The following is a 27,549-nucleotide window of genomic DNA, read 5'->3' as shown; positions in this document are numbered from 1 at the left end:
CCATTCCATCCATTCGTCGAGCTTTGCTCTCAACATTTCCTATCACCGCCCTTCCTTGCAGACAGCAGAAGTCTGGCTGAAGTGGTAGCCGCTGAAGGAGGTGCCTTTGGTCCTTCCTGGAGGCTGTGGCTAGAGTGAGTGAAGGAGCTGAGCATCCTTCTACTCCTCATATTCTCGACTACATGAGTGGGTGGGTGTTTCTTTTTGAGAGCGGCCTCGGTCCTGCTCTGTAGCTGGAGATGACCTTGAACTTGACTTTCCTGTCTTCACCTCCCCAGGGCAGAGATTACAGATCTGGACCACCACGTCTGGTCACTGCAGTCTGGGGACAGAACCGTGGGTGGCAATCACTCTACCAGCTTAGCTGCGTCCCCAAACTATGTTCCTTTTTAAGAATGGATTTCATGGAGCCCCGGCTGGCCTCCAGATTATTATGTAGCTGTGGTTGACCTTGGTCCCCCTGCTGGCACCTCCCAAATGCTAAGATTACAGACGTGCATCACCACGCCCAGCTCTCCCTGGGTGTTAACGTCTTCACCTGCATTGGTTGGCACTACAGCTTCATTTCATGAAGACCGCCACTGTGGCCAGTCTGCTGGGACACCAGCTGAGCAGAACACACTGCCTCCTTCAGGGCAAATTCAGAATCGCTTCCGTTCGTATTTCTTGGGTCTCTGTCTATAAATGAGTGGCATTCCTTGGTCATGTAAACTATCTTCTTTCCATCAGTTTGTTCATATCCTTTAGGGATGTGTTGTAGGGGCGAAGGGAGAGGTAGGGAGGGGTTTCCCTCTCCCCATTATTTTCAGGTGACTGCTTCAGGTTCTTCATTCCAGGTGATGGCAGTCTCATCAGACAAAGACTGGAAAGTCTGTGGGGACAACAGAATCTGAGAGTGCAAAGGCACATGGGTTCATTTCAATCCTCCTGCATTCCCGGGATGCTTTCTTTCCCAAACAGAAAAGACCTAGTCAATATTTTGCAATTCTGCAGGTTGTAACATCAGACTTGGAACCAGATTTTTAAATCACCCAAGAGACTCCACGAAATAAAACATCTTTGTGGTAGACATTACAGCATGTGCGATATAATCATGCTTGAGTTTGTCTTTGCTTTGTTTTGTTTTTCAAGACAGAGTTTCTCTGCAGCTTCGGAGCCTGTCCTGGGACTCACTCTGTAGACCAGGCTAGCCTCGAACTGGCAGAAATCCACCTGTCTCTGCTGCCCAAGTGCTGGGCTTAAAGGTGTGCGCCACCACTGCCCGGCCTGCCATGTATTTCTTAAACTATCTTGGGCAGATTAGAGGCTCCCTGGCACATCCAATGCTGCTTCTATAGCCAACTCACACTGTTACAGAACTAACAGCAGACATAGCAAATACCCACCTCTGACAGAACCTTTTTTTTCTTAATTATTTATGTTTTTTGTATGATTGTTCTGCATGTATACCTGCACGCCAGAAGAGGGCATCACATCCTATTATAGATGATTGTGAGCCACCAAGTGGTTGCTGGGAACAGAGTTTGGAACCTCTGGAAGAACAGTCAATGATTTTAACCACTTAGCCATCTCTCCAGCCCTGACAGAGCCTTTTTCGTCCCTTGGAAATGAGGCTAAAAGAGAGATGGCTATGCTTCAGGTCTGCCTAAATGTTCCAGCAGGGTTTCACATTAGAGAATTCAAATCACAACCCAGATCCATGGTACAAGAAAACTGTAGACTCTGGCCGTTACGAAGAAATGTAAGAGAAAGGTGTGGACAGGACGCAGTGTTTACTGTGTATTGGGGGTCTTGAGACTTCCCTACCTCATGTTGCGAGAACAGTTTCTTGGTTCTAAGTCTATCTCTTGAGTTCTCCTCATCTGTTGAGTGGGGATGGGACGGTGCTTAGCTCAAAGTCCTGGCCTGAGGCTGTACCACGGCAGTGTGTGTCACAAACTAACCGATGAGCCATCTAAGTCCTGTGTCAGGGATCGCGACTCTGGGAACTTGTTACAGTCTTACAGGAGGGTAGGATTTCTCATTAACCCGGACTGCTGATGTTGCCTTGTGGCAGAATAGTCCTTGAGACCCTCCTGGGAGCAGGTGGTTCTGAACACCTGGATAATAGGTGACGAGGGACCGGCAGGTAAGGAATGAACAAATGAGAATAGATTGAAGAGAGATTCCTTCAGCTCCCTGACCAAGTTTGTCAAGATGACCATGCCCTGCTTGGCTCTGCTGTAGTGAGAAAAGGGAAGAGGGAGACTAATGTTTCCAAACCTAGACTTGAACTGTTTTGACTGTCATCCCCACAGCCTGGCAGGACCCCTCTGTGAGTTACTCAGTGTCTCCCACTGTGCTGGAATTCGGTAGCATCCATGCGCCCAGCTGCATCCTAAAAGTTTGTTTTGAGAATCAGATATGATCATCGATCCCCAGAACCTGCTAAAGCACCGCGAGCAGGAGACTTGAGTTTCTCCTTCCTCTTCCAGCAGAGTTTTCCCAAAATAGCAGCCAGAAGCCCGGGAAAGCGCCTATAGCAAGCCGCCACTGCAGCTGCGCGGGAGCGCAGAGGCTATCCCGACATTGGCTCCCGCGCGCTGGGACAGAGGCGCCACGCCTGCCAGTGCGAGCCGGTGCGGGAGGGGCTGAGTGCGGGAAGGCGGAGTCCGCCGGGAAAACGAAACAGAGTGAACCTACCGGGGCTGCGACTGTGAGAAGCGGCGGGCGACGCGATCTCAGAGTCAGCACCCGAAGCAAAAGTCGAATCCTAAGCCAGGGGCCACTGTCCAGATCCAGGTGAGACCTGAGGGCTATTTTCCCACTCCTCCTGGGCAGCGGTAGCAGGTCAGGGGACCCAGAAGGAAAGTGACAAGCCCGATGATCTGAAACTCTGGAGGGAAATCTGAAAGCCAGTATGGCCCGGAGACTGGCTAAAAACGAGGCAAAGACTTGGGGCTGCACGGCTATGATGGTTTTTCTAGTTGGCGGGCCTCTGTGTCCCGCGCCGTCCTCCACCTTGCTCTTCCCCGTGCACCTGAGTTTCCTTTAAGTCGGAACCGGCTGCTGGCTTCCCTGCTCCCACCTCCACCGCTCGAACCCCTGTAGTCAGGCAAAGGCCCCAGGGCACACCACTTTCAGACTTCTTTGGTGCTTCTGGGCCACAGCCAAGTACCCTTCAGCCCTGGGCCTTCGTGGTGCCTCTTCCTACTTCCTGGACAGCCTTTCCCCGCACCCACCCCACCACCCAAGTAACTGCATGGGTGGTTGGATTCCTCTGAATACCCAGGCCTTCTCACAGAGCTAACTGAACAAGCCGACTTCCCAGAGCAAGAACACCCACTCTGCCCTCCTTGCCCCGCCCCCCGGATTTTCCTCCATTTTCCAACTAATACTTAGTGCCCGCGATTTGTCTGTATCCTTCTACCAGAAAGATCCCAAAAGCAGTTTTTATCTGCTTGTATCTAGCACCTAATATCTGACAAGTGCTCACTACGTGTATGTTAAGTGATGTTGTTAATTCACCCTTGAATTCTAGACAATTGAGATTTCCTGTTGCACGATTAGTACTGAAAGTTCCTTGCCTCCCAGAAACCAAAGACACTGTCTAGGCGATTGCCCAGGACCTTAGAATCTTAGTATAGACTGGACTCTCGCGCTTCAGCTTGTCCTGTGAATCTGACTGGGCTGAACTCTGTTTGCAGCTTGCTCGTTTATGTAGCAGATACAAATTGAATGCCTGTTGTATGGGAAGCAGCTGGAAGGGCCTCAGGTTTCTGGAGGCCTACAGTCTGCAGGGAGTGAGACACCAGTGTCTTCTGGATGTAGGTGGGACAGGCAGGTGGCATTTGTTGGTGGATGTGATGGAGTGAATGAGTAAGAGCTATAGCTGCTACCTGGGAGTTCACTGACTAGGTTACAGAGTGCAGGCTTTGATGGTGAAGAGAAGGAGTGATCCTAGCTGCCCCTGCAGACTCGAAGAAGGTCAGGCCCATCCTAATTGGTGGAGCAGACAGAGGACTCCAATTCATGGGAGTGTGGATTGGGAGATACCTTGGTCTTCATTCATTGATGGATTCATTCATTCATTTGTATCAAGCCTTCCTTCCCTTTTCAGTTAAAACTGTTAAGTTTATTTTTATAAGGAATATATTTACATTTTATTTTTAATTGTCTAGGTATCTGTGTACGGGTATGTGCTTGGGAATGCAGGTTCCCTTGGTGGCCAGAGAAAGAATCAGATCCCCTGAACTAGAATTGCAAGGAGGTTGTGAGCTGCCTGCTTTGGGTGCTGAGAATCAAACTGGAGTCTCTGGAAGGGCAGCAGTGCTCTTAACTGCTGGTCATCTGTCCAGCTGCATATTTATTTAGTTTTATTTTTTTTTTTAGTGTGTATGTGTGTGTGCATGTGCTTCAGTAAGCCTGTCAAGGTCAGAGAACAACTTGTGGAAGTCGGGTCTCCTTCCACCATGTAGGTTCCAGGGATTGAACTCAGATGGTCAGTCTCGGCAGCAAGCTTCTTTACCTGTCAATCCATCTTGCTAACCCTTGTGAGAACCATCACTGTGTAGGTAGAATGTAAAGCCACAGCCTGGAGGTGATCACCGGGAGAGAAGGTAAGTAGGGAACAGCAGACTTGAGGACTGGGCCCCTGGACAATATTTAGATGAAAAGAAGATGAAGAGGGGCCAGGAAAGAAGACAGAGAAAGTACATCTTGTGAGATAGATGGGTGAAAACCCAGGTATCTCACAACCCCAAGCTAAGAGGCAGGGAGGAGGGAGACGGGAGCGAGTGACCGACATTGACTGTTGGATTTGGCAGCGAGCAAGCACTGGGAATGTCACAATAGCAGTCCTGGTGTCTGTAGAGGCTCCAGAGTTGGATGATGCTTTAAAACCTCCTGTAGGGTGTAGCCTTCCCTGCCTGCTGCTTTGGTCCCCCCTCCCAGTCCCCTGAGCTCTGCCACAGTTGCAGTCCCCCAAGTAGCACACAGGACACTATATTAATTATGAGCTGTTAGCCATTTGCTTGATTTCTTACTGGCTATCTCTGACTTAAGTATTGCACCCATAATTGTTAATCTAATTATTTCTCTTCCCAGAGAAAAGGGTCCTGACCTTTTACTCCTATGTCTGACTCTGCCTCTCTTTCCCAGAATCTTCCTTGACTCCTAGTTCCACCTATCTTGCTTCCCTATTGGCCAGCAGTGCTTTATTCAACAACCAATTAGAGACAAATTTACAGAATTATATCTCCCATCATCTCTTTTCTGTCTAAATAAAAAGAAAGGTTTTAACTTTAACATAGTTAAATTATATATAACAGAACAGTTATCAAGTAAAAACATAGTTACAATATTTTGTTCATTAACATTTAGTAAGATTTAAAGAAAGTATCATCTATTCTATCTTTGTGAGTCTAAAGTCTTACATGTAGCTTATCTTTTATCATAACTAAGGAAAACTATGATTATAACTACCTGCCTTCAACTTCATCAAAGACCACAGAAGGATAATATATAAACACTAGGATTGATAGAGACATCTTGCTGCCTGGACAGTCACCTGAAATTTCTCTGTAATGTTGGGGCATCAATCTTCAGCCCATAGGCCACAATGTATCTGGAAAGCTTCTCAGTAAAGCAAGAAATTTCAAATTGTCCATCTGAATTGGAAGTCTGTCATTCATTTTTCTGTGTCCTGCAGAAAGTCTTGTAGACTCTTCCATGAAGCAGGAACCCTGAAGGACTGTTTGAGTTCAGCAGCCACTTTCCTGTGGGTCCTACATGTCCAGTTTATACAGCAACAGTCAAGCAGTCCAGGCAAGAGCAGTTTCTTGCCCAAATGGCTAATTTTGCCATGTTGAAAGCAAACTCCATTTTGAGTTTCTTCAATACCCATCTTCCTCTCAGACATAATTAGTGCTGCTAGGAGCAGACATTTTTCATTGTCAAGAAAAACCCTAAACCATTAAATGCCATTTTCTGAAGGTCTTTGAAAGGTTTGAAGACTGTCTATCTCAAATATATCTCTATATATCTAGAAAACCTAACTAACCTAACTATAAGTTCTGACTATTATAGGTAACTATCTATAACCTTTATTTTATTATGTATTACATTTTAAAAGATCAGTATTAAAAAAAAAAGCCAGGCGTTGGTGGCGCACGCCTTTAATCCCAGCACTCGGGAGGCAGAGGCAGGCGGATCTCTGTGAGTTTGAGACCAGCCTGGACTACCAAGCGAGTTCCAGGACAGCCTCCAAAGCCACAGAGAAACCCTGTCTTGAAAAACCAAAAAAATAAAAAATAAAAAATAAATAAAAGATCAGTATAAGCACAATACTTAATCAAGAGGAGAAATATGCATATCACAAAATTGACCTTGAATTTGTATCAATAAGTGAAAAACCATACACATACCAAGTATTACTTTCCATACCATAATTACCCTTTTATCATTAAAAAGAGATTGGTTATGATTATTAACCAATTATAAACAACCCCATCCAAATGAAAACAAAGATTTATAAACAATATGGGAATTTGGGCATAGCTCATTCTAAACTGCTTCCTGCTGATAGGGGGCGCTGTCCATACAATAGGGATCATGACAAAATTCAGAAACATGGCTAAGTCCTTTTCTTGTAGTCCTTAAGGCTGTATTTTCTCAGCTATTTTAGATGTTGGAATGCCTGGCCCACTGTTTCTGGGGGTCTTGGTTCATCAGACCACAGAAGACTGAAAGGAATCCACAGCTTTCTATTTTCTGTGGAAACATAAACAAAAACTCTTTTCCCAAGTAATCCGTCCTTATATTTAAAGTTAGAAGTCAAAGAATTTTTGAAATATATAAGTTGTATTAATTCAGCAGTATTTATAATCAATTATATTTCAGCAGTTGATCCTTCCTTAGCCACTGAACAACTGAAAAACACATTACTATACAGTATCCAGACATCTCCCATCAATCTCCTAATGCTGCCACCCTTTAATACAGTCCCTCATGTATACAAGTATTTCACTGCTACTTCATAACTGTAATCTTGCTACTGTTGAATTTTGCTACATTATGAATTATAATGTAAATATCTGATATGCAGCCTCTGTGAAAAGATTGTTTAGCCTGAAGGAGGTCGTGTCCCACAGGTTGAGAACTACTGCTTTAATAGATCACGGTGTGAAGCAGCTTGTTTAAAATTTAAAAAGGAAAAGTACATTTTATGTGGTGTTAGGGATCAAACTTGGGGCTTTGTGCATGCTAGACAAGTCCTCTACCAAATGAGCTATGTCCCCAGCCCACTAAACTTTAAAATTTCCAGTTCACTTTTAAATAGATACATAGAAGCATAAAATTTCCAGTTAGGTGATATTGATAATGTATATACATCGTATAATGTCTAAAGCAGGTTAAGTGTATCTACACCAAGAAATATTTTTTTCCTTTCTTTCTCCTGGGTAATAGCACATTTTCTATATTGTGTCTGTGTGTGTGCATGCACTTGTGCAAATGAACATATGTGTGCATAGTCATGTGTGTATGTGTGTGTACATAGTCATTTTTATGTACACAGTTGTGTGTGTACGTGTGTGTATGTATAATACATAGCAATATATGTTTTTAACATAAAAGCTGTAATTCCGTTCCTATGCTTTCTAATGCCTTCTCAGAAAGGTAAACAGACTGAAACATGTCACACCTTGGAAAACATGAGTAGAACAAAGGACCGGGCCCTCTTTCCTTGGCCAGTAGTTTTGAAAATAGATGGTTTAGGAGGAGAGAGGGAAAGACCCTGACACAGATTGTCGTCTGAATTTCTGTGGGGCTGAGGTGTGTCAAATCGAGAAGAGCCACTGTCTCCCATGATCTCCTCAGTGGGTTGGGAAAATCAGATTAGATGTACTCTGTTAGTGTCACGTGTGCAGACACTTCTTCAATTGCAGGTTACTGGAAGGAAAGATGGCCAGTGATACTCCCGGTTTCTACATGGACAAACTTAATAAATACCACCAGAAGCATAGAGTAACGATTACGTATAAACACCTTTTTACTACAGGACCTCCACATGACAGAAGGTAAGTTGCCATCAGAGAAGGTCTGACTAGGGCCAGAGAGGTGACTCAGTGGGTAAGAGTTCTTGCTGTGTAAGTATAAAGACCTGAGTTTGAGTCCCTAGCATCCACATAAAAAACTGAGTGTGAGCTGGGCGTTGGTGGTGCACACCTTTGATCCCAGCACTCAGGAGGCAGAGGCAGGTGGATCTCTGTGAGTTCGAGACCAGCCTGGACTACAGAGCAAGTGCCAGGACAGGCTCCAAAGCAAAACAGAGAAACCCTGTCTTGGGACAAAAAAAAAACAAAAAAACCAACAACAAAAACAAACAAACAAAAAAAGCTGAGTGTGCCTGTAAGTCTAGCACTGTGTGGGGCAGAGACAGAAGGATCACTGGGGATTTCTGGATGCCAGCCTAGCTCTATGTTCAATGAGAGAGCCTGTCTCAAGGGAATAAGGCAAAGAGTAACAGAGCAGGATGCCTGGAGTCTTTCTCTGACCTCTGTGCACACAAAGACAATTCAATCCCCCAACATGAACACACACACACACACACACACACACACACACACACACACACACACGCTGCGCATGCATGCGCATGACGGCACACACACACACTAAAAAAAAAATAAAATGATGGAGGAAGGAAGGAAGGAAAGTATGACCCAGATAATGGAGGTGTATCTCACTGTTAGAGCCTGTGCTCAGAATACCCGGGCCTGAGTTCAAGTCCAGACATTTAAATGGGGAAAAAAATGAAAACCCAAACAAACAATAGAATGTCTGTCCCCACAAATGTAGAGGAGGGGGAGACAATTACGGTGCAACTCGGAGGTCAGTACTTCAGCTCTACAGGGAAGCCGCCAGAGTCCTGTGAGAGTCCTTCTGGCAGAGCCTGGCAACCTCAGAGGACTCAAGAAAAAAAAATCAAGGCTGGTGCACTGACTCAGTGAGTAAAGACACTTGCCACCAAGCCTGAGGACCTGAGATTTTCTCAGGGACGCATTCCCAAAAGTTGTCCCCTGATTTCCAACAAGCATGCCCTGTCTGAACACACAGACCACACATAGTACACACACCCCACCCAATGCTAAATAAATAGGAAAAAAACTAAGCATGGCAGCTCATGCTTATAATCCTAGCACTTGGGCAGCTGAAGCAGGGGGATTGTTGTGAGTTTGAGGCTAGCCTGGGTTACATAGTGAGACACAGTGAAAAAATAAATGACAGGAAGAAAGAAAAGGAAAGGAAAGGTGGGTGGGTGGGGGGTACAAACTTCTCCCTGCTTCAAGAAGACACTGTTTTGGAGTGGATGCTGACAGTCCATACTGAGCTGGGTCTGAATCCTGATGTGTGCTTGTGGAGCAGTGGCTCTGGGCCACTTGTCCTTAGGTAAATCACCAGCTGTGTAATATGTTGTGACTTCTGTCTTTTTAAACCAGGTTTACATTTCAAGTTATAATAGACGGAGAAGAATTTCCAGAAGCCGAAGGCAAAACAAAGCAGGAAGCAAAAAACGCTGCTGCCAAATTGGCTGTTGATACACTTAACGCAAATAAGGTGAGTAATACGCTTTTTTACCCCGGGTTAAAGGGAAGCCGTAAATATGTAAGTATGTATGCATGCATGTATGCATGTATACATGTACATATGTATAATTTCTCTCAGTGAGGAAATACATATGCCAGTGTAAAACCACTCGTTCAAAGTTTTATTTCTTTTTTCTTCCTATCTCAATTTCTCCTGAGTGAGAACTACACCAGGGAAATTGTTGACAGAGCTGTCGCTTCTAAGTGAGTGCTAGAAACACTTACATGCTCTTAAGTTGATTACATGAGACAGACAAGACTGCTCATTGGGATGTGGGCTGACAAGAGCTAGGAGGGGTCCCTTCCATCAGCAGGCAAACAGAATAGAGAAATTCATGTAAGTCCTGGTAGGGAGAACCGTGTACCTGGAGGAAAACAACAGAGGACCAACACACGTTCGCTGGTGTCCCTGAGGATGCAAACAGGGTAAACAGCACATCGAACAAACAGATGATAAACAGATCTATCTGGTCCCTGGCGAGGTTTGGGAGGTATATGGTTCTGTGAAAAAGTCCCAACATACAATCAAACAAGCAAAGCCATCTGGGGATGTTTCAGCTGAAAGTGTTTATGAAATGAAGACACTGCGTTAGATGAAATTGACTCCGTAGGTACAGGAAAATATGGAAGTACCAAGAAAAACATTGATTCTTATCAAAGCGCTGACTCTCAGGAAGGAGGGGAACTTTACGAGATCAAGGCCAATGGTAAAGAGCTCATGTTATTTGCTACAATGTCAAACACCGGGAGGCTGGAGCAGTGGCTGCAACATGAAGTGATTTGTGTGAGAGATGGGAAAATCACCCGCAGATACTGGGAAGTTTTACCTTTCAACATACTTGGAGATATTCTTACTCGAAGATGCCATCCTTATAATCAAGTAAAAAGCAACCAAGAAAACCACAAATTATCTTATTTAGTAAGCTAAAACATGGAGTCAAAAAGATAAAATAGAATAACCTCCCTCACGCCAGGCGGTGATGGCTCATGCCTTTAATCTCCCAGCACTTGGGAGGCAGAGGCAGGCGCATCACTGTGAGTTCGAGACCAGCATGGTCTACAAGAACTAGTTCCAGGACAGCCTCCAAAGCCACAGAGAAACACTGTCTCGAAAAACCAAAAAAAAAAAAAAAAAAAAAAAGAATAACCTCCCTCTCAAAGTGGAAGAAAGACTATGATAACAATGATGGAAATTTGTGTAGAAGAACACAAATAGTAGTAAGGATGAATGAAATCCAAACCTAGTTCTTTGGAAGACTCATGAAGGAGAAACTTTGGACCAAATCTGACCTGGTGGGAAACAATGAAGTTTCAGAAAATAACAACGCTGCTTCTGTGTACATCTTTTCCATTAACTTGCGAACCACCACAGAGCTTCCCTTCCATCACGAACGCTCTGTTTTGAGGTTTAGAAAGGTTGCAGCATGCTAGAAAGTGTTACAATACTGTTTTCATGGAAAAAGAAGAGGTGTGTGTGGCTAGGGAGAGCTCAGATGCTCAGAGTGGGTACTGCTCTTACAGAGGACCAGAGTTCAGTTCCCAGCATGCCGGGTGACCTCACTGAAACTCCTCCAGGTGTCCCTCGCCCCCCCACCCCCCCCCGAGTCACGGAGGTCCTGCAGTGCCTTCACAAGCAGGACGTAGATGGGGCAGATGTTAGGCCTTGATACTCTGGGCTCTAACTCCCCGTGGACTAGGATAACAGCTGTGCACCAGTGTACCTAGCTTGGTTTTTCTTAGTGAAATTATAAAAGGAAAATGAGTGACTTAACAAAATGTGTATTTACAAATTGCTAAGGGAATATATTTTAAGTGTCCTGGCCATAAAAGGGAAGAAATGCATATAAGTTGATAAATATGACAATTACCTGAATTCATATTTCAAAACATCATGTTATATACCATAAGTATATGTAATTTTAATGTGCCATTCAGGATTTTTTAATTAAAAAAGAATTTATTTTTGAATATTTTTCCTAATAGACATATAGTTACATTTTTAATAAGAAAATATAATTAGGAAATCCATAACAGGTAAGATGTCTCTCATGTTACTTATTTAGTTAAGCACAGTGTTTTCTTTGTAGGCAAATAGTCATACAGACGCTTTGGAAGGTTCATTCACTGGGAATTACATAGGCCTTGTCAACAGTTATGCTCAGAAGGAGAAGTTGTCTGTAAATTACCAACAGTGTGCCTTCAATACCCAGTCACCCCAAAGGTGAGACATGGTTTGGCTTCTCCTACTGTTTTACTGTATACAAGCAATAAAACTAAGAGGCTTTTGTATGTAGTTTTCCACAAGTATTTGACCACCCCTTTTATCCACTTATGAAATATTTTAAATGGTTCATGAACATCAAATGCCTAATTTTTGAGGCTGTGGGGTCCATTGGAATCAAATTTGGCTTTTTTTTTTCAGTAGTCTCCTTCTTTTCCTTGGTTTTGCTTTGTGAAATTTTGGTTGCCTTTGGTTAACAAGATGGTGAGCATGGTACAGGAAGCTATTTTGAAAGGAAGATCTCTTTTCCAAACCTAGGTGTAGAGTCTATTGTACTAATTGTTCTAGTTTACTATTAACTGTTGTTAGTCTTTTTACTACGTCCTGTTTATGAGTTAAACTTTACCACAGGAATGTATAAAAAGAATGACGAGTACTTCTAGGGTTCAATACAATCTATAGTTCCAGTCTTCCATTGGCTCTTAGGATGTATCCCCTATGGATAACAGGGGTCTGCTGATTTTTGAGGTGTATCTAAATGATGCATCTGCTAAACATTTAAAGGAGTTCTTGGTGCCAATGCATGAGGGATGCAGGGTTCTTCCCTTCCCTGAGCCTCCCCTGGGGACTGCTCTACACCAGTATGAAAGGACTTGCCCATTTTCAGTTAGAGAGCCTCTTCTCTGGGTGTCTGCTGCTCTTCACATTTGAAGAGACAGACAAAAATAGCGTGGCCGGGCAGGGTGGTCTTAGCCCTACACCGGGAAGAAGACGCTGTGAGGGATGTGATGAGTGAGCAAGGACTAGGGTCTGGAGTACTGAGACCACCATCAGTGAGCTGTCTTCCCGCAGTAATGCACCCTCTGGCTTATCCCCTGTCAGCCCCACTCTGCCAGCTCTAGAAAATTCTCTGGATCTCTTCTTCTCTCCCTTGAAATATTTTTACTTGGGATTGAAAAGATTTTTTTTTCTGTTTGCTTGTTTTTAAAACCATCACTTGGTATTTTGCTGTAAGACTTTCCAATGAAGCAAGAAAGAATTAGGTGGCACCTGGGAGATGTAAACTAGAGTGTCACCTGTTTGTGGTCATTCATATAGACTGGGGGCCATTTTTGGGGCTTTTAAATATGTGAGGTAGGAAATATAAATAAAGGTAAAAAATTATTAGTCTGATCTTAAGGCCTTTATTTGTCTCTAGGATTCTTTTTTTTAATTGTACATTAGATTGACAATATTTTTGATATGTGAATGAATACTCACATTTTCCCTAGATTTTGTTATAAATGCATAATTGGGCTGAAAACCTACGGTATTGGTTCAGGCGCTACCAAGCAGGAGGCAAAGCAGCTGGCTGCTAAAGAGGCGTATCAGAAGCTACCAGAGAAAAGCTCAATGGTATGTGTTGTCAGCTAGACCTAATTTGTACATTTACTGTTCCCCTGGAAGCTGACTTCAGGGTTATGGTTTGCATAATGCAGCCACTTGCCAATTGCATATGAACGACTCCTCAATTCTGTGTACCGCCAATCTCCATGAATCACGGGACTACAAGGTCTCAGGGACATGCAAGTTCTGTGGGAACTCAGGATTGCTTTTAAAACTTAGCTCAAGCATCCACGGAGATGTGTTCATTTTGCCATTGTTTGTGACTGTGGACTGGATGGCTGTGGGGATAATATGTGTGGTAATGTGTGGCCAGAGATGAGCCTGCTAAGGTCGACCCCCTTCTTTCAGAGAGTTTGCAGAGCATCCTCTGGTCTTAGCAAATCTTCATCCAGTGGCCACTTCAACAGCTGGTCCACAGCAAACAATTTGTGAGTTTGGGTAGCAAATGTGGTGAGTGGGCTGAGGGTGGGGCACGTCTGAGGCTATGGGTCCAATCCCGTCACCGCGCTGGTGGTGTGTGGTGAGCATAGCTGCCTTCCAATCCCCATCACCTCCCTTCCCCCACATTTGGCTCCTAGAACTCACACCAAGTGGGTCACAACCATCTGTAACTCCAGCTCCACGGCATCCAATACCCAATTCTGGACCCCTGGGCCACCCACATGGCATTCACTCACATAGGCATACATACACACATAAATAAAAGCAAACCTTCAAAAACAAAACTGAATTCACAAAAGTCATGCTTTTCCTCTAGTACTTCTCTGTCAGCGCCTGGAAGTGATTTCTCAGAGACTGCATCAAACAACCACTGTGTTTTTTTCAAGTCTCCTCTCATGGTATGGTACTAGTCTCTTCACCTAAAAACAGCCTTCATTGATGGGTGGTGGTGGTAGTGGCACACACCTTTAACCCCAGCACTCGGGAGACAGGGGCAGGTGGATCTCTGTGAGTTCAAGGCCAGCCTGGTCTACAGATCGAGTTCCAGTACAGCTAAGGCTACACAGAGAAACCCTGTCTTGTACCCCCCAAAAAAACCCTTCATTATTTCATAAGTTTTACATTTTAGTTTCATGTGTCCTTACTAAATTGTATTATCAGTCATTTACCCTTTCTCTTTTCTTTAACTATCATTCATCACATGCAAAATTCTTCCATGTTTCTCTTACCCTGCCCTGCCCACTTTGTAGACCAACCCTAACTTCCTTCCTTCCTTCCTTCCTTCCTTCCTTCCTTCCTTCCTTCCTTCCTTCCTTCCTGCCTGCCTGCCTGCCTGCCTGCCTTCCTCCCCTTTTCCCTTCCTTCCTTCTTTCTTCCCTTCCCCTCCTGTCCACCCCCCTCCCTCCCTATGCTGGGAATCAAATCCCAGCCTCAGGTATTCTAGACAAATTCTACCACTGAACTACCTCCCAATCTTACCCTTGTCCTTTTTAACATCTCTATTATCTTGTTTTTTTTTCTTGCCTACCCAACTGAATATTTGGTGTAGTTCCACTTCTACTTAGAAAAAAAACAAAAACTAAGCTTAAAAATATATATAACTTAATTCATTATAAAAATCAATCTGTTTACAAAGTAAAAAGATGCCTTATACCTCTGAGGATAGGGAAAATACAAATCAAAACGGCCCTTTGATAGCATTTTCCAGCTGTTTGATTGTCAGTGTTCAGGTTTTGCAATAGTCACCGGTAGAAGAGTCAGGGAAAACTGCACACATATATGAAACTGGTGACCTTACAGACTAAGGAACCGGGTCATCGAGCCAGCCCCAGGACTGAGATGATGGCTCTCCTCATCTGAAATGCCTTTCCTTTTCCTTGTGTTGCAGAATGGGCTCAGAGAAAATAAAAGGAAGCCACGAGTGTGAGTATCATTGTACAATGAGCGTTCGTTGGGCTAGGGCTCCCTTTCACACTGGTCTATGCGCTTCACCTAGTATGTGTGGTATTGGCAGAATATCGTACCTGTTTACTTTAGAGTATTTCAGAAATAGTGGAAAGCTTGAGACCTATTAACCAGTTCAGCCTAAGAGAAACATACATATCCACACACACACACACACACACACACAATGTACTGTAGATATAAAGCCCTGTGGTGATGCAGTTTAGAGTGTTATTTTGCAAAACACTGTTGATGATCCATCTGGGCTTGGAAGTGTTTTTAAGGGAAGTGTATTTTTTTTTTTTGGTAAATGAATAGGGTAAAGATAGCATAATAACTTGTCATTTTTTTAAAGACCAAATTTTATATAAATCACAGGAAATTTGGTTTCTTTCAATGAAGAGTAGTGACATACAGTCAGAAATGAAGGAAAGGTAGCAGCAGGAGACATAATGGGCCACCAATATTTTCTGGGCAGTAAATTGAAGAAAATACAACTCCTGAGGTCGATGGGTGGAGAAAAGGAGCTTGCCACATGATCAGGCCCACAGCTCTGGTGCCGGTGGCAGTGAGGAGGGAGGGAGAACTTGTGAATAGGGTTGTCAAGGCAGGGTAGACTTGACTGAGGGAAGAGAGTAGCTGGGCGAGGGAAGGGGGCAAGCAGGGAGACAGCAGATGCTACATTACTCAAGACTCCTGGCACTGATGGCATTCGTCGGGCTGAAGACTCGAGGGTGAAGAGGGAACGTGGCGGTATTGCTGTGTCTGCTTGGAGGTGATGTTTGACCATCCATCCCACTGCGCTGGAGTTGGCGCCAGTGAGGGATGAGGGGCAGAGGGAGTGACCCGGGTGACTTTCTCCCTAAGGACTTTCTGATTCTGGAGAAAGAGGAGATAGCAGGCCAGCCATGAGTGTGCCAGGGTGGAAATGGGAAGTAGGAAAGGGATGAAAAAAATATCATCAGAAGAGAACCAGCAGGAGGCGTGTCCCTGAAGTTGAACACCGGTTTCTTGTCATTCTGATTGCTGATGCAGAATATATAACCCCAGTGCTCAGCATAAAGCCTAGTTACATAGGTTATAGTTTTATCTGAGTTTTGCATTTTTTCCTCAATTTTAGAAAACTGTCATCTAATGATGTGCAAAGAAATAAATATACCACGGACTCCAGGTAAGGGGAGCTTGTCTAATGGTAAGCGTGCTCATGAACAAAGTTTCTTAAGGTTAAGTTCTAAGTTATGTTTCCACTCAAGTGGTTAATAGCTGTGGCATAATCAGGCCCAGCGAGGGCCAGTGTCTTTGGAGAAGTAAGAATTCTTCCTCTCCAAAAGTTTTGAAGTGATGACTGGCATTGAGGAATTGGGTGTGGGGAGATGGCTCAGCTGTGCAAGCATGCAGGCCTGAGTTTGAATACCAAGCCCGCCATAAAAAGACAGGTGTAGCAATACACACGCTTATAACTCAGACCCTGGCAGGAGTGGAGGAAGAGGTGGAGGCGCATGCGTGGATCCACTGATCTCATTGGCCAGCCAGCATAACCAATCAGCAAGCTCCAAGTTCAAAGAAAGATCCTGTCTCAAAAAATAAAGGGTAAACCTGGCGGTGGTGGCGCACACCTTTAATTCCAGCACTCGGGAGGCAGAGGCAGGCGGATCTCTGGGGGTTCGAGACCAGCCTGGTCTACAAGAGCGAGTTCCAGGACATCCAGAGAAATTCTGTCTCAAAAAATAAAACAAAATAAAAAACAGGTGGAGAGTCACTGAGGAAGACCTCTGTTCTCAACCTCTGCCCCCCCCTCCCACGTATCCGTACTTACAGGATCTGTGTTGACATATCTATACGACACGCCTACATCTGTAATTACAAAAGTAAGGCCAGGGTTAAAGAAGAATAGTAGTGTGGTTAAAAAACAAAAAGGAAACAGCCTTGTGTGGCCGGCCGTCTGTGGACAACGCCTGTGCTTGATGTGTGGGATTGGATGAGGCCGGGAGAGAAGTTGGGGAAGCGTCGCATGGCATTTTACCGGACATTCGAGGCTTTCCTGGCTTTTGCTGCGTGCAAAGGCGAGGCTGTCGGAGGTTTAGGCAAGATGCACACGATCAGACCAAGTCCTCATAGGGCAGCAGGCCATGCGCCACCACTGCAGGAGCCTGAGGCTGACCCTGGGTGACGACTCTGGAAATGGAGAGGAGGGTCGTGATATGGGTTAGCAGGCTGACCAGAGCTTGATGGTGGGGTGCAGGGCATAAGGAGGGAAAGAAACGTTTGGGACCGGAATTCCTCATTTTCATCGTGTCCTGTGTACAGCTGGGGGTGGGCATGGGCTGTTATATTGAACTCTCTATCAAAGGAGGGAGCGAAAGAGGAGAAAGAGGAAGACTTTTTTGGTGACTCGAGTTCTACTGGACGTTATTAAAAACAATAAGGGAAGAGTCATCCTCACTTTACTAAGCCTCAGAATAAGAGCAATATCTATCTTAATCAGGTTTAACGAGGATTTTGAAGACATAGAAGAAATTGGCTCAGGTGGATTTGGCCAAGTTTTCAAAGCAAAACACAGAATCGATGGGAAGACTTACGCTATTAAGCGAGTTAAATATAACTCAGAGTAAGTAAATGTCTGGCTTTATTTATCTGTCCTTCACTAATTTATTCTGGTCCCTCCTTAACTTTCCGTTGTGCCTAGAGGAGTTTGGCCTATTTTGAGATGGTCATACCTTAAGGTGGTGTTTATTCCAGTTGAGAAATGTGAAGGCAGCATTTTGAGACGGTGCTGGCCCCTGAAGCTGTTGCCTTGTTTAAGGTGGTTTCCTCAGTTTTCTCTGTTTTGAGGCTCCCTCCTCTCTGATGTCTCCAGCTCGTGTCAAGCCGACATAACACAAGCTAGCACAGGGTAACCTCAAGAAACTCCCAGTGTCTTAGCTCTTGAACACAATCCTTGTAAAGATGACACGGTGCCAAGTCTTAGCTTCTTTGCATAAACCAGTCCCTTGATAGATTTTTGTCATACATTGAAAGTTCAAAATCGGGTTCTGCCTTTGCCGCCCAAAAGGGATTTGCTTGTAAAAACCCAAGATTTCAGCACATCTTCTAAACAGAACATCAAATACGTTTTAGCTGCTGAAAATTGAGTCACAGACACCTAAAAGGAGATACAAATGTTTACGTTTTGGATGTCAGCCATGTCCTTTTTGGTGTGTTGAGAATGAGAACAGCCATGGTTGTTCTGTGCATTAACTTTTGTTTCCTTTTGAGTTCTGGCTCCCCTGCTAACACCTGGTGTGGGAGTCATGGTGACTGCTGATCAGAGGAGCCTGGGTGGTTGCGTCCTGCTCCTAGCAGTGTTCTGTAGGTACCAGGGATGGGTAACGATGGGTAACGGTGCATTTGTTTTCTGGGTCCTTTTAACTAGGAAGGAAGTGCGTGAAGTAAAGGCGCTGGCGGCACTCAGCCATGTCAATATTGTCCAGTACCATTTTTGTTGGCTGGGACAGGACTGGGAGTACGATACAGAGCAGAGCATGAACAGTGCCACCCCACGGTAAGAAGAAATTCCCATAGGTGCGACGGGATGGAAGGCACTTGTCATTTACTGTGTGGGGACCACTAGAAGAGGCTGTTGATAATCACATTTAATGATCAGAGCAACCTCCCAAAGATACTGTGGTCGCTTGTTCTACAGGCAAAGGAGGCAACGAAAAATCTGTCCCTGTTCCTCTTTATCTTCCAAACTTGCTTTTAATTTCTTTGTTTAGACTCACTACATAGCACAGATTGGCCTCAGGGCAGTCCACCTGCCCCAGCCCCCAAGTAATGTGATCACAGGCACATGCCAGTATGCTTAGCTTAAACTTACTTTAGAAATAGTTTTTTAATGGGATGGAGAGATGGATCAGTGGTAAGAATACGAATTGCTCCTGCAGAGGGCCAAGCAACTATGTCAGGTGGCTCACAACACCTGTAATTCCACTTCCCGGGTATCCTCTGGCTTCTGTCAGCACCTGAATTCATGTACACACACCCACAGAGGGACACAAACACATTTATTTGAAAATAAATCTTTAAAAACAAAAGTTAAAGCTGGGTGTTGGTGGTGCACGCCCTTAATTCCAGCACTTGGGAGTCAGAGGCAGGCGGATCTCTGTGAGTTCGAGGCCAGCCTGGTCTATAGAGCAAGTGCCAGGATAGGCTCCAAAGCTACACAGAGAAACCATCTCAAAAACAAACAAACAAAATTTCCTGATGCTACTGAAGATCTCATCATCCACCCCCTCCCGCCATTGTCCTATCTCGTCTTTGTGCCCCTGAGAACTCTAGGAGTTAGTGACCATCAGCAGATAAAAGGCTTCCTTAGCTGTGAGTGAACTGTTTTCTGCATCTTCATATTTTCTAGCATGTGTGTTTTGAAAATATAAATTTGATATTAGCTCAGAAGAACATAGAAACTGGTTAACAAAATCAGTTCTCTGACTTCTGTCTTACGGCAGCCACTTTATTGGCTCTAGGAGTTTCTCAATGGGCTATTTGTCATCCTAGAATTTTTTTCCCTCTTGTGTAAGACTCTAATCCCCATGACGATAAGGGTAGTACCTAACTTGTTTTCTCATTTTTAAGGTGTCTGTTCTGTGCCCCTTGTAAAACAGATGTTCAGTTAACTGAAGATTAATTAAAATGTTTCCAAATTGCTTTATCTAATAATGAAAAATCTGGATTTCTTCAATTAGGACTACTCATATTTATTATCAGAAATGATCAGAGATTTTCATTAAAGAATATATAGGCTCATACTTTAGAGACAAGCAATTAAAGCTCTGGATACTTGAGAAATTATGACTTACATAAAATGGTTTATTTTACTTCAAATTTACTATATTCAGATTTCCATTCTGAGACATGTTTTGAGTTTCATAAGATATGTTAGAATTTTTAAAAATAAATTTCTCTCCATTGCTACTTTTAACATAGTGTGAATTTTGTATCCAGATCAAAGACAGAGTGCCTTTTCATTCAAATGGAATTCTGTGATAAAGGGACTCTGGAGCAATGGATGACAAGTGTCAAGCAGAGGAAAGTAGACAATGATTTGTTTTTGGAATTAGCTGAACAAATAACAACAGGGGTGGATTATATACACTCAAAAGGCTTAATTCACAGAGACCTTAAGGTAAGTGGGAAATGTGTTTGTTAGCTAATAAACACACAGTTTAATGACTTTATATTTTATCTAGTTTTCAATTTGTGATTGGCTGATTTCTCTAGTCTGCTAGAACTTGCCATCCCATGCAACTGCTCCAAGCTTAGCTTGGGACATTGTGTCTCGGTGTCTACTTCACACAAATATCCTTCTTTCATTGCTGACTTTAAGTCAATCCAATGACTGAGCTTGAATCTCATTGCTAATTTCTGCACAGGGTTTCTCAGAAGCGTTTCCCTGGGCTCCTCACCGAATCTCTCATTCCTTAGCTAGGCCCTCTTGTAGGTGTGTGTGTGTGTGTGTGTGTGTGTGAACATTATATTGAATATCTAGTTTTTGAAAGAATGGCAAAAATATGAACTTTGTCACCAGCAGTCTTCCAGTTTTCAGTCAGTACTGCCTACAGAGTTGTGTGGCACACGTGGCCAGTATTCATTTGTTGTGTGTGCATGAGCATACACACACGCTTGTATATACACATTTCGGCCATTGAGATGACTCAGTGGGTAAAGCTGTTTGTTATCTAAGTTTGATTCCTGTAACCCACATGAATATAGAAAGATGATGACACAAATTGTCCTACTCACACGCACACCTATTTTAAATATGCTTTAAATAAGTTGCAATATTTGGAGTGACAAAAGATGTAACTCATTTGTTAGAGTGATTGGAACATTCGTGGAGCTCTGAATTTGATCCCTAGCTGTACATAAACCGGGCCAGGTGGCTCTTCCTCTTAATCCTGGGATTCAGAAGGTAAAGGTGTGAATGGGTCAAAAGTTCAAGGTCATCCTTGGCTACACACTGAGTTTGAAGCTGTAAACCCTGTAAACCAAACCAAACAACAACAACAAAACAACAAAACTGCACCCCTCCAGCCCAAACAACAGCAGCAACCCAAAGGAAAGGCATAGAAAAGGTGTTTGTGATAATTACCAGCTCTACTTAGGAAGTAGAGGGGGGGATATACTTACTAAACTCTTGTGAGAATCTGGGGAGAAATCCTGCAACATTGCTGAGAACTGACCCATTCAGAGACTCTCAAAATTGGACGACCAGGTTTTAATTCCCATCAGACCCCGAATCACACCAGCAGCATTCCTTCAGGGGGATGTCTAGCCCTAGTCTGGCACGGGGAGCTCTAATTCCATTCCTTGAACCTTCCCTAGACGAGGGTGTATTAAAGCAAATATTTTACTCATGCCCACTCTCCAGTCCTGGATCCCTCTTGTGGGACCCTGCAAAGAGAATCTTTCAGTTGACAGCTGTTCTGATATTTGGAGGCAGGTGTGAACCAAGCCACCTTTGCTGTCATTTAAAAGTCTTTTCATCTTTTTTCACTTTGCATTTTAAAGACCCAATGCATTAAATTCCCTGATTTGGGCTGCCCGTGGAAGGATAAATATCATACAAATTAGTATAAAAGATTCTTGGGACCTGTGGCAATAGTTGGTTCAAATCACATATATTAATTATTTTTTCTATAGCCAAGTAATATATTTTTAGTGGATGAAAAACACATAAAGATTGGAGACTTCGGCCTCGTAACAGCCCTGGAAAATGATGGAAATCGAACAAAGAATACGGGATCTCTTCTATACATGAGCCCAGAACAGGTAAAGTCTCTTTCCTTTCTGTCTAGGTATAGTTTGCTTCCTTATTTTCTTACTCTGTGTGTGTGTGTTTGTGTGTGTGTGTGTGATGTGTGTGTGATGTGTGTGTGATGTGTGTGTGTTGTATGTCCAAATTCGTTTTGGCATGTATACATATGTGTGCTCTATGAGTGTTTCAACATGAGCATATAGAGGCCAGAGATTCTGAGAAGGTGTCAGGTATCTCTGATAGCTTTTCTATACATATATATATATATATATATATATATATATATATACTTACATGCATATACCACATATACACCATATATACTATATATACTACATACAACACATATACCATATATACAATGCTACACACACCACACATACCATACATGCCATGTGTGCTTATTATGTGTATACCATAGATATACCATGTATACATATGTATATTGAATGTATGAGTGCTTTGTCTGCCTGTATGTCTGTGTACTACATTCAAACAGTACTCACAGAGACCAGGTCATTAGGTTTGGAGGCATAAACCACTACCTGCTAAACCATCTCACAGGCCCATATGTGTATATATATATATATATATTTTTTTTTTTTTGAGACAGGATTTCTCTGTGTAGCTTTGTAGACCAGGCTGGCCTTGAACTCACAGAGATCCACCTTCCTCTGCCCCCTCCTCAGTTCTGGGATTAAAGGTGTGTACTACTACTGCCCAGCTCCTCTACATTATATTTTGAAACTGAATATAACCCCATTGAACCAATAAACTTGAGGGATGCCTCCATCTGTGCTGCAAGTAATACCTAAGAAATGAAATAGTGTACACATAGTTGTATAATGTGTTGTTTAGGGGTAATCACTAAAGAGGGAGATGAGTTTGTTTATTCACCATACATGCAGTTTCATTCGTACAGTTTGGTTTCCCCATTTTTCATAAATAGTCTGTCTTTTGCTATATATTTGCAAGAAATCTTTCCACATTTTGGCTGATAATTTCTGTGTATGATTCTACACTGCAATTTTCTCTTCCTGTTACTTCTTTGCTTATAACACTACTTGTGGATTAGATTAGAAGATTTTGTCGTGTTTATCTGTAGTTTTGTTTGTTTGTTTGTATTTTGAGACAGTGTTTCTCTGTGTAGCCCTGGGTGTCCTTGAACTCACAGAGATCTGCCTGCCTCCTGATTGCTAGGACTTAAGGTGTGTACTACCACTGCCTGGCCACATCTGTAGTTTCTTGATGGTTACCAGTCTTCTCGTTTTTTTTACTTTGGATACATTTCATATCAGAAGAGGATACTTTTCCTAACACTTGGACCTAGTTTGAATTAACTTGTAGATATGTATGTAGGAGGGCTGTCACCTGATTTCCTCATTGATGACATATCATATAATTACTTCATTACCATACAGTGCATATTTAAAAATGCCATTTTAAGTAAAATTCTTGGAGACAAAAAGTGAAAAAGAGGTTACCAGAGAGCTGAAATAAGTAGGGAACTAACTGTATAAGAGGTACAATTTCTGTTTGGCCCAATGGAAAATTCTAGAAATAGATAGTAGTGTAGTAATGGTTACAAAATGTTGTGAAAGTGCTTACAGTCATGGAGTTGTTCACATAAAATGATTAATGTGGTAAATTTACCATCTTAACAATTTAAACATATTTTACTGGTGTATATTCACTGCAATTAGTGCTGAATTTCATAAAGAAGATCTCTTACCTTTACCATATCCTTCCCCATATCCCCCTCGTGTGCTGAGCAGAAGTCTTTAATTTCATTTGTCACATCTTGACCTTATTTCCTGGGCTGTTAGAACCCTTTCCAAAAAGTCTTTGCATAATCCTGTATCTTATAATGTTTCCCCATATTTTTCTCTAACACTTTCACAGTTTTGGGTCTTTATTCCAGTCCAAACTGACTTTTGTGCACATAGACATAGGTGCAAGCTCACACACACACACACACACTCACACTCACACCACACACATGCACACACACACTCATACACACATGCATACACACAGGCAGTAGGGGAAGGAGAGAGAGAGAGAGAGAGAGAGAGAGAGAGAGAGAGAGAGAGAGAGAGAGAGAGAGAGAGAGAGAGAGAGAGAGAGAGGGAGAGGGAGAGGGAGGGGGGAATGAGGGTGGGTCTCCAAGTTCCCAGGACTGTTTCTTGGAGATGCAGTCTTTTCTACAATGTATGCTCTTGACAACTCTGTCAGAATCAGGCAGCCATGTGGGTTTAGCTTTGGGTCTTTGATTCTGCTCCATCAGTCCTTGCTTCTTCTGTGACACCTCATAGTTTTTTGTTGTAATGTTTCTGTAGCATGACTTAGAATCAAATATAATGATATCGCTAATGATGTTCTTTTTGCTTAGTTTTTTTTCCCCTAGCTCTCTGGGATCTTTTATTCTTCCATATAAATTTTTTATCTTAATTTATTTTTTATTTAAATTAGAAACAAGCTTGCTTCACATGTCAATCCCAGCTCCTCCCCCGGCCCCCTAACCCCCCAACCCCCCCACCCAATCCCCACTCCACTCACCCTCCCTGGGGAATCTCCAAAGTCTGTCATATCATCCGGGCCAGGGCCTAGACCCTCCCCCATGTGGAATGGGTTCCCAAAGTACATTCTGATGCCAGGAATAAATACTGATCCATTACTCAAGGTCCCATAGATTGTTGAGGCCTCCTCACTGACACCCACGTTCAGGGGATCTGGACCAGTCCATGCTGGCTTCTCAGCCATCAGTCTGGGGTCCATGAGCTTCCCCTTGTTCACATCAGCTGTTTCTGTGGGTTTCTCCAACCTGGTTTTGACCCCTTTGCTCAACATTCCTCCCTCCTACAGTGAATTTGTAGTTTACTTTTAGTACTGTAGTATTTTCAATGTTAATTCTGCTGATTCACCAGCCCAGGAGGTCTGCGCTTCTCTGTGTAGCCTTGGCTGCCCTGGAACTCACTCTGTAGACCAGGCTGACTGCAAAGTTAGAGATCCTCCTGCCTCTGCCTTGCAAGTGCTGGGATCAAAGGTATGTATCACCACACCCATTGTTAGTAATATTTTGAAGCTGTCATCAATAAGATCAATTGATTCTCTTAGCACACCCATTATTGTTAGGACATAGAAAACATAATGATGATTTTTTTTGAGGCAGGGTTTCTCTGTATTGTTTTGGAGGCTGTCCTGGAACTCACTCTGTAGGCTGGCCTCGAACTCACAGAGATCCACCTGCCTCTGACTGCCGAGTGCTGGGATTAAAGGCATGTGCCACCAATGCCTGGTCTGATTTTTTTTAAAGATTGACTTAATGTGTATCGTTTTTCCTGTATGTATGTATGTGTATATATATATATATGTGCATGCATGGTACCTGTAGAGGTCAGATACCCTGGAGATGGAGGGACAGATAGCTACAAATCACCATATAGGTGCAGGGAACTGGATTCAGGTTCTTTGCTAATGAAGAGAGTACTTGAAATAGCTGAGTGACCTCACCCAGCCCCCAAACTACTGATTTTTGAATGCTGACTTTGTATCTAGTTATTTTGGTAGATTCCTTAGAACCTCTTTTGTACAGGATTGTATTGTTTATAAATGGGGATTTGGCTTCTTTTCCTATTTGAATGTTTTATATCTTCCTCTTGTCTAGCTAAGAGTCCCATTGTCTCACTCTTAATTTTGGTAGAAATGCTCTCAGTTTTACCATCTATTAAAAACCTGGCTGTAGATGTTTTATTATAGCTTTTTGTGTTCCCTCCATTTCTATGTGGTGGCTAATCTTAGCGTCACTTCCATGAGATACAGAGTAAACAGACATTGTGATGTCATATATTTGATATAATATATACTTTATGTAATATATATAATTTATAGCTGCTTTTACCTCAAAAGGCCTAGAGTAACAAAGACATGCATTTTGCCTTACAGTTATCTTTACAGGAATATGGAAAAGAAGTGGACATCTTTGCTCTAGGACTTATTCTAGCTGAACTCCTTCACATATGCATCACTATTATAGAAAAGTCAAAGGTAACTATCCCAGGAAAGAATCAGGTAAACTAAAGCAGCTGGTTGTAACCCTTCAAGCACTGCTGCTGTTGCCATTGGGCGAGGGTGTGCTTGACCACGTCACTTCTGGCCGTAAGTGACACGTATATTCTCTTTCAAGAGCTGACTGCCATTTTACTACAGATTAAGAAAACGTTGGCTTTCTATAGAATATGTGTATATCCCGTAAGATTTCTATTTGAGTGTGCCAATAAAATTTCACTGATTAGAGGGCAGTTTCTGCTCTTAAGTGCATGAATATAAAAATAAGCCACGTTCTCAAGGGATTCATTTTCTAAGAGGAAAGATAACAGCAGGGAATGACTAAGTGTTTTATAAGACAGAAAGTCAGTGGAAGCAGCTGAAAGATCTTCCCAGAAGTAGTCTGGATTAGTTTTCACAGAGACATGTAAGTTGGGTACTGAAGGGTCAGGTTTTTTTTCAGATTATATGCACACACACACACACACACACACACACACACACACACACACACACACACACACGCTTATTTATGGAGGTCAGAAGACAACTAACCTGGGTTAGTTCATTCTAACAGTCTGAAATAGAAAGCGTGGAGCCCCCAGCATGGAGATATGAATGTGCAGTGTGTGTTGGGAATAGCAGGCAGTGTGGTTTTATCTGAAGCCGATGATTGGTGGGGCTGGAAAGACAGGTTGGAGGGAAGAGTTTGGGCTTTGTTAGGTAGGTGGATAAGTGTTGGGGAACCTCTAGAGACAGTTGGAAGCTCAGGACAGGGGCTTGCCTGAAGTCAACAGTTTTATCTTCCCTGAAATATGGATGATAAATATGTACTGCCTAGCATTCCAAAACAGAAGGGAAATGCTAAATCTCATGTAATCATGATTTCAAAGCACTGAATCTTAAGGGTGGTTGTAAGATCAGGGTAGGTTTAGGGAGGGGAGATCTGCTTGCTTCTTGGCTAAAGAGTCCTACATTTAAGAAACATTCTAGATTTAGCGTACCCCCAGTCATTACTGTATTTCATTTTTCTTCCCATATAAATCACTTCCTAGTAAATACGTCTAATTGTTGCATTTCAGTTTTTCACGGACCTAAGAGATGGCATCTTCCATGACGACATATTTGGCAGCAAGGAAGTAAGCATCTGAAAATCATCAGTTTTATTTTCTCCACTGTTTTCTTTCTTAGTACTGATTCCTAACTGTAATTACAGAAAAGGCTTCTAACGAAATTACTCTCGAAGAAACCCACGGATCGACCTAGTGCTTCTGAAATTCTGATGACCTTGGCTGAATGGAAGAATATCTCAGAAGTACAGAAACGACACACACATTAGGGTCTTCCCAAAAAAGCACTCCGCTTTAGTTACCTAAAATCTGAGATGGAATAAGGGGGAACATTGTACTTTTTTTTCCTTAAGTTTTTATAAAACTTAAAAAAAGAAGAACCTTTTGGACACAAGTTTTCTACTTTACTTTCGCTTCCTTCTTTCCTTTTTTCTTCCTTTACTTTTGTTATTGTTTTAAAAAGCTATTTGTGTATGTGCTTACCTTATTGGTTGATAAATAAAGCACTGTTGGTCAATA

At 42.9% G+C, this 27,549-nt stretch overlaps 1 protein-coding gene across 3 annotated transcripts; it reads left to right on the top strand.

The window, feature by feature from the left end:
• The first annotated feature begins 2,637 nt into the window (after positions 1–2,637).
• Positions 2,638–27,549, top strand: Eif2ak2 (eukaryotic translation initiation factor 2 alpha kinase 2). 3 transcript variants are annotated; one of them, XM_013115924.3, is made up of 17 exons: positions 2,638–2,781; positions 4,458–4,598; positions 7,926–8,057; positions 9,480–9,597; positions 11,714–11,847; positions 13,119–13,242; positions 13,582–13,661; positions 13,991–14,072; positions 15,062–15,096; positions 16,238–16,288; positions 17,603–17,725; positions 18,530–18,658; positions 20,101–20,281; positions 21,799–21,927; positions 25,859–25,960; positions 27,043–27,099; positions 27,177–27,407. In XM_013115924.3, exons 3-17 carry the CDS (start codon positions 7,942–7,944, stop codon positions 27,297–27,299), a joined length of 1,584 nt encoding a protein of 527 aa, XP_012971378.1. In that variant the 5' UTR covers positions 2,638–2,781; positions 4,458–4,598; positions 7,926–7,941; the 3' UTR covers positions 27,300–27,407. The 3 variants fall into 3 exon arrangements, with proteins under 3 accessions (XP_012971378.1, NP_001268874.1, NP_001268875.1); NM_001281945.1 differs by lacking the exon at positions 4,458–4,598 and having other exon boundaries at positions 2,670–2,781; positions 27,177–27,549; NM_001281946.1 differs by lacking the exons at positions 4,458–4,598; positions 13,582–13,661; positions 13,991–14,072 and having other exon boundaries at positions 2,670–2,781; positions 27,177–27,549.

This window comes from Mesocricetus auratus, unplaced genomic scaffold (genome assembly GCF_017639785.1).
Source record: "Mesocricetus auratus isolate SY011 unplaced genomic scaffold, BCM_Maur_2.0 Super-Scaffold_100024, whole genome shotgun sequence".
In the NCBI taxonomy this organism is placed as follows: domain Eukaryota; kingdom Metazoa; phylum Chordata; class Mammalia; order Rodentia; family Cricetidae; genus Mesocricetus; species Mesocricetus auratus.
The sequence above is the reverse complement of the archived record's forward strand: the minus strand, read 5'-3'. Positions and strand labels throughout refer to the sequence as shown.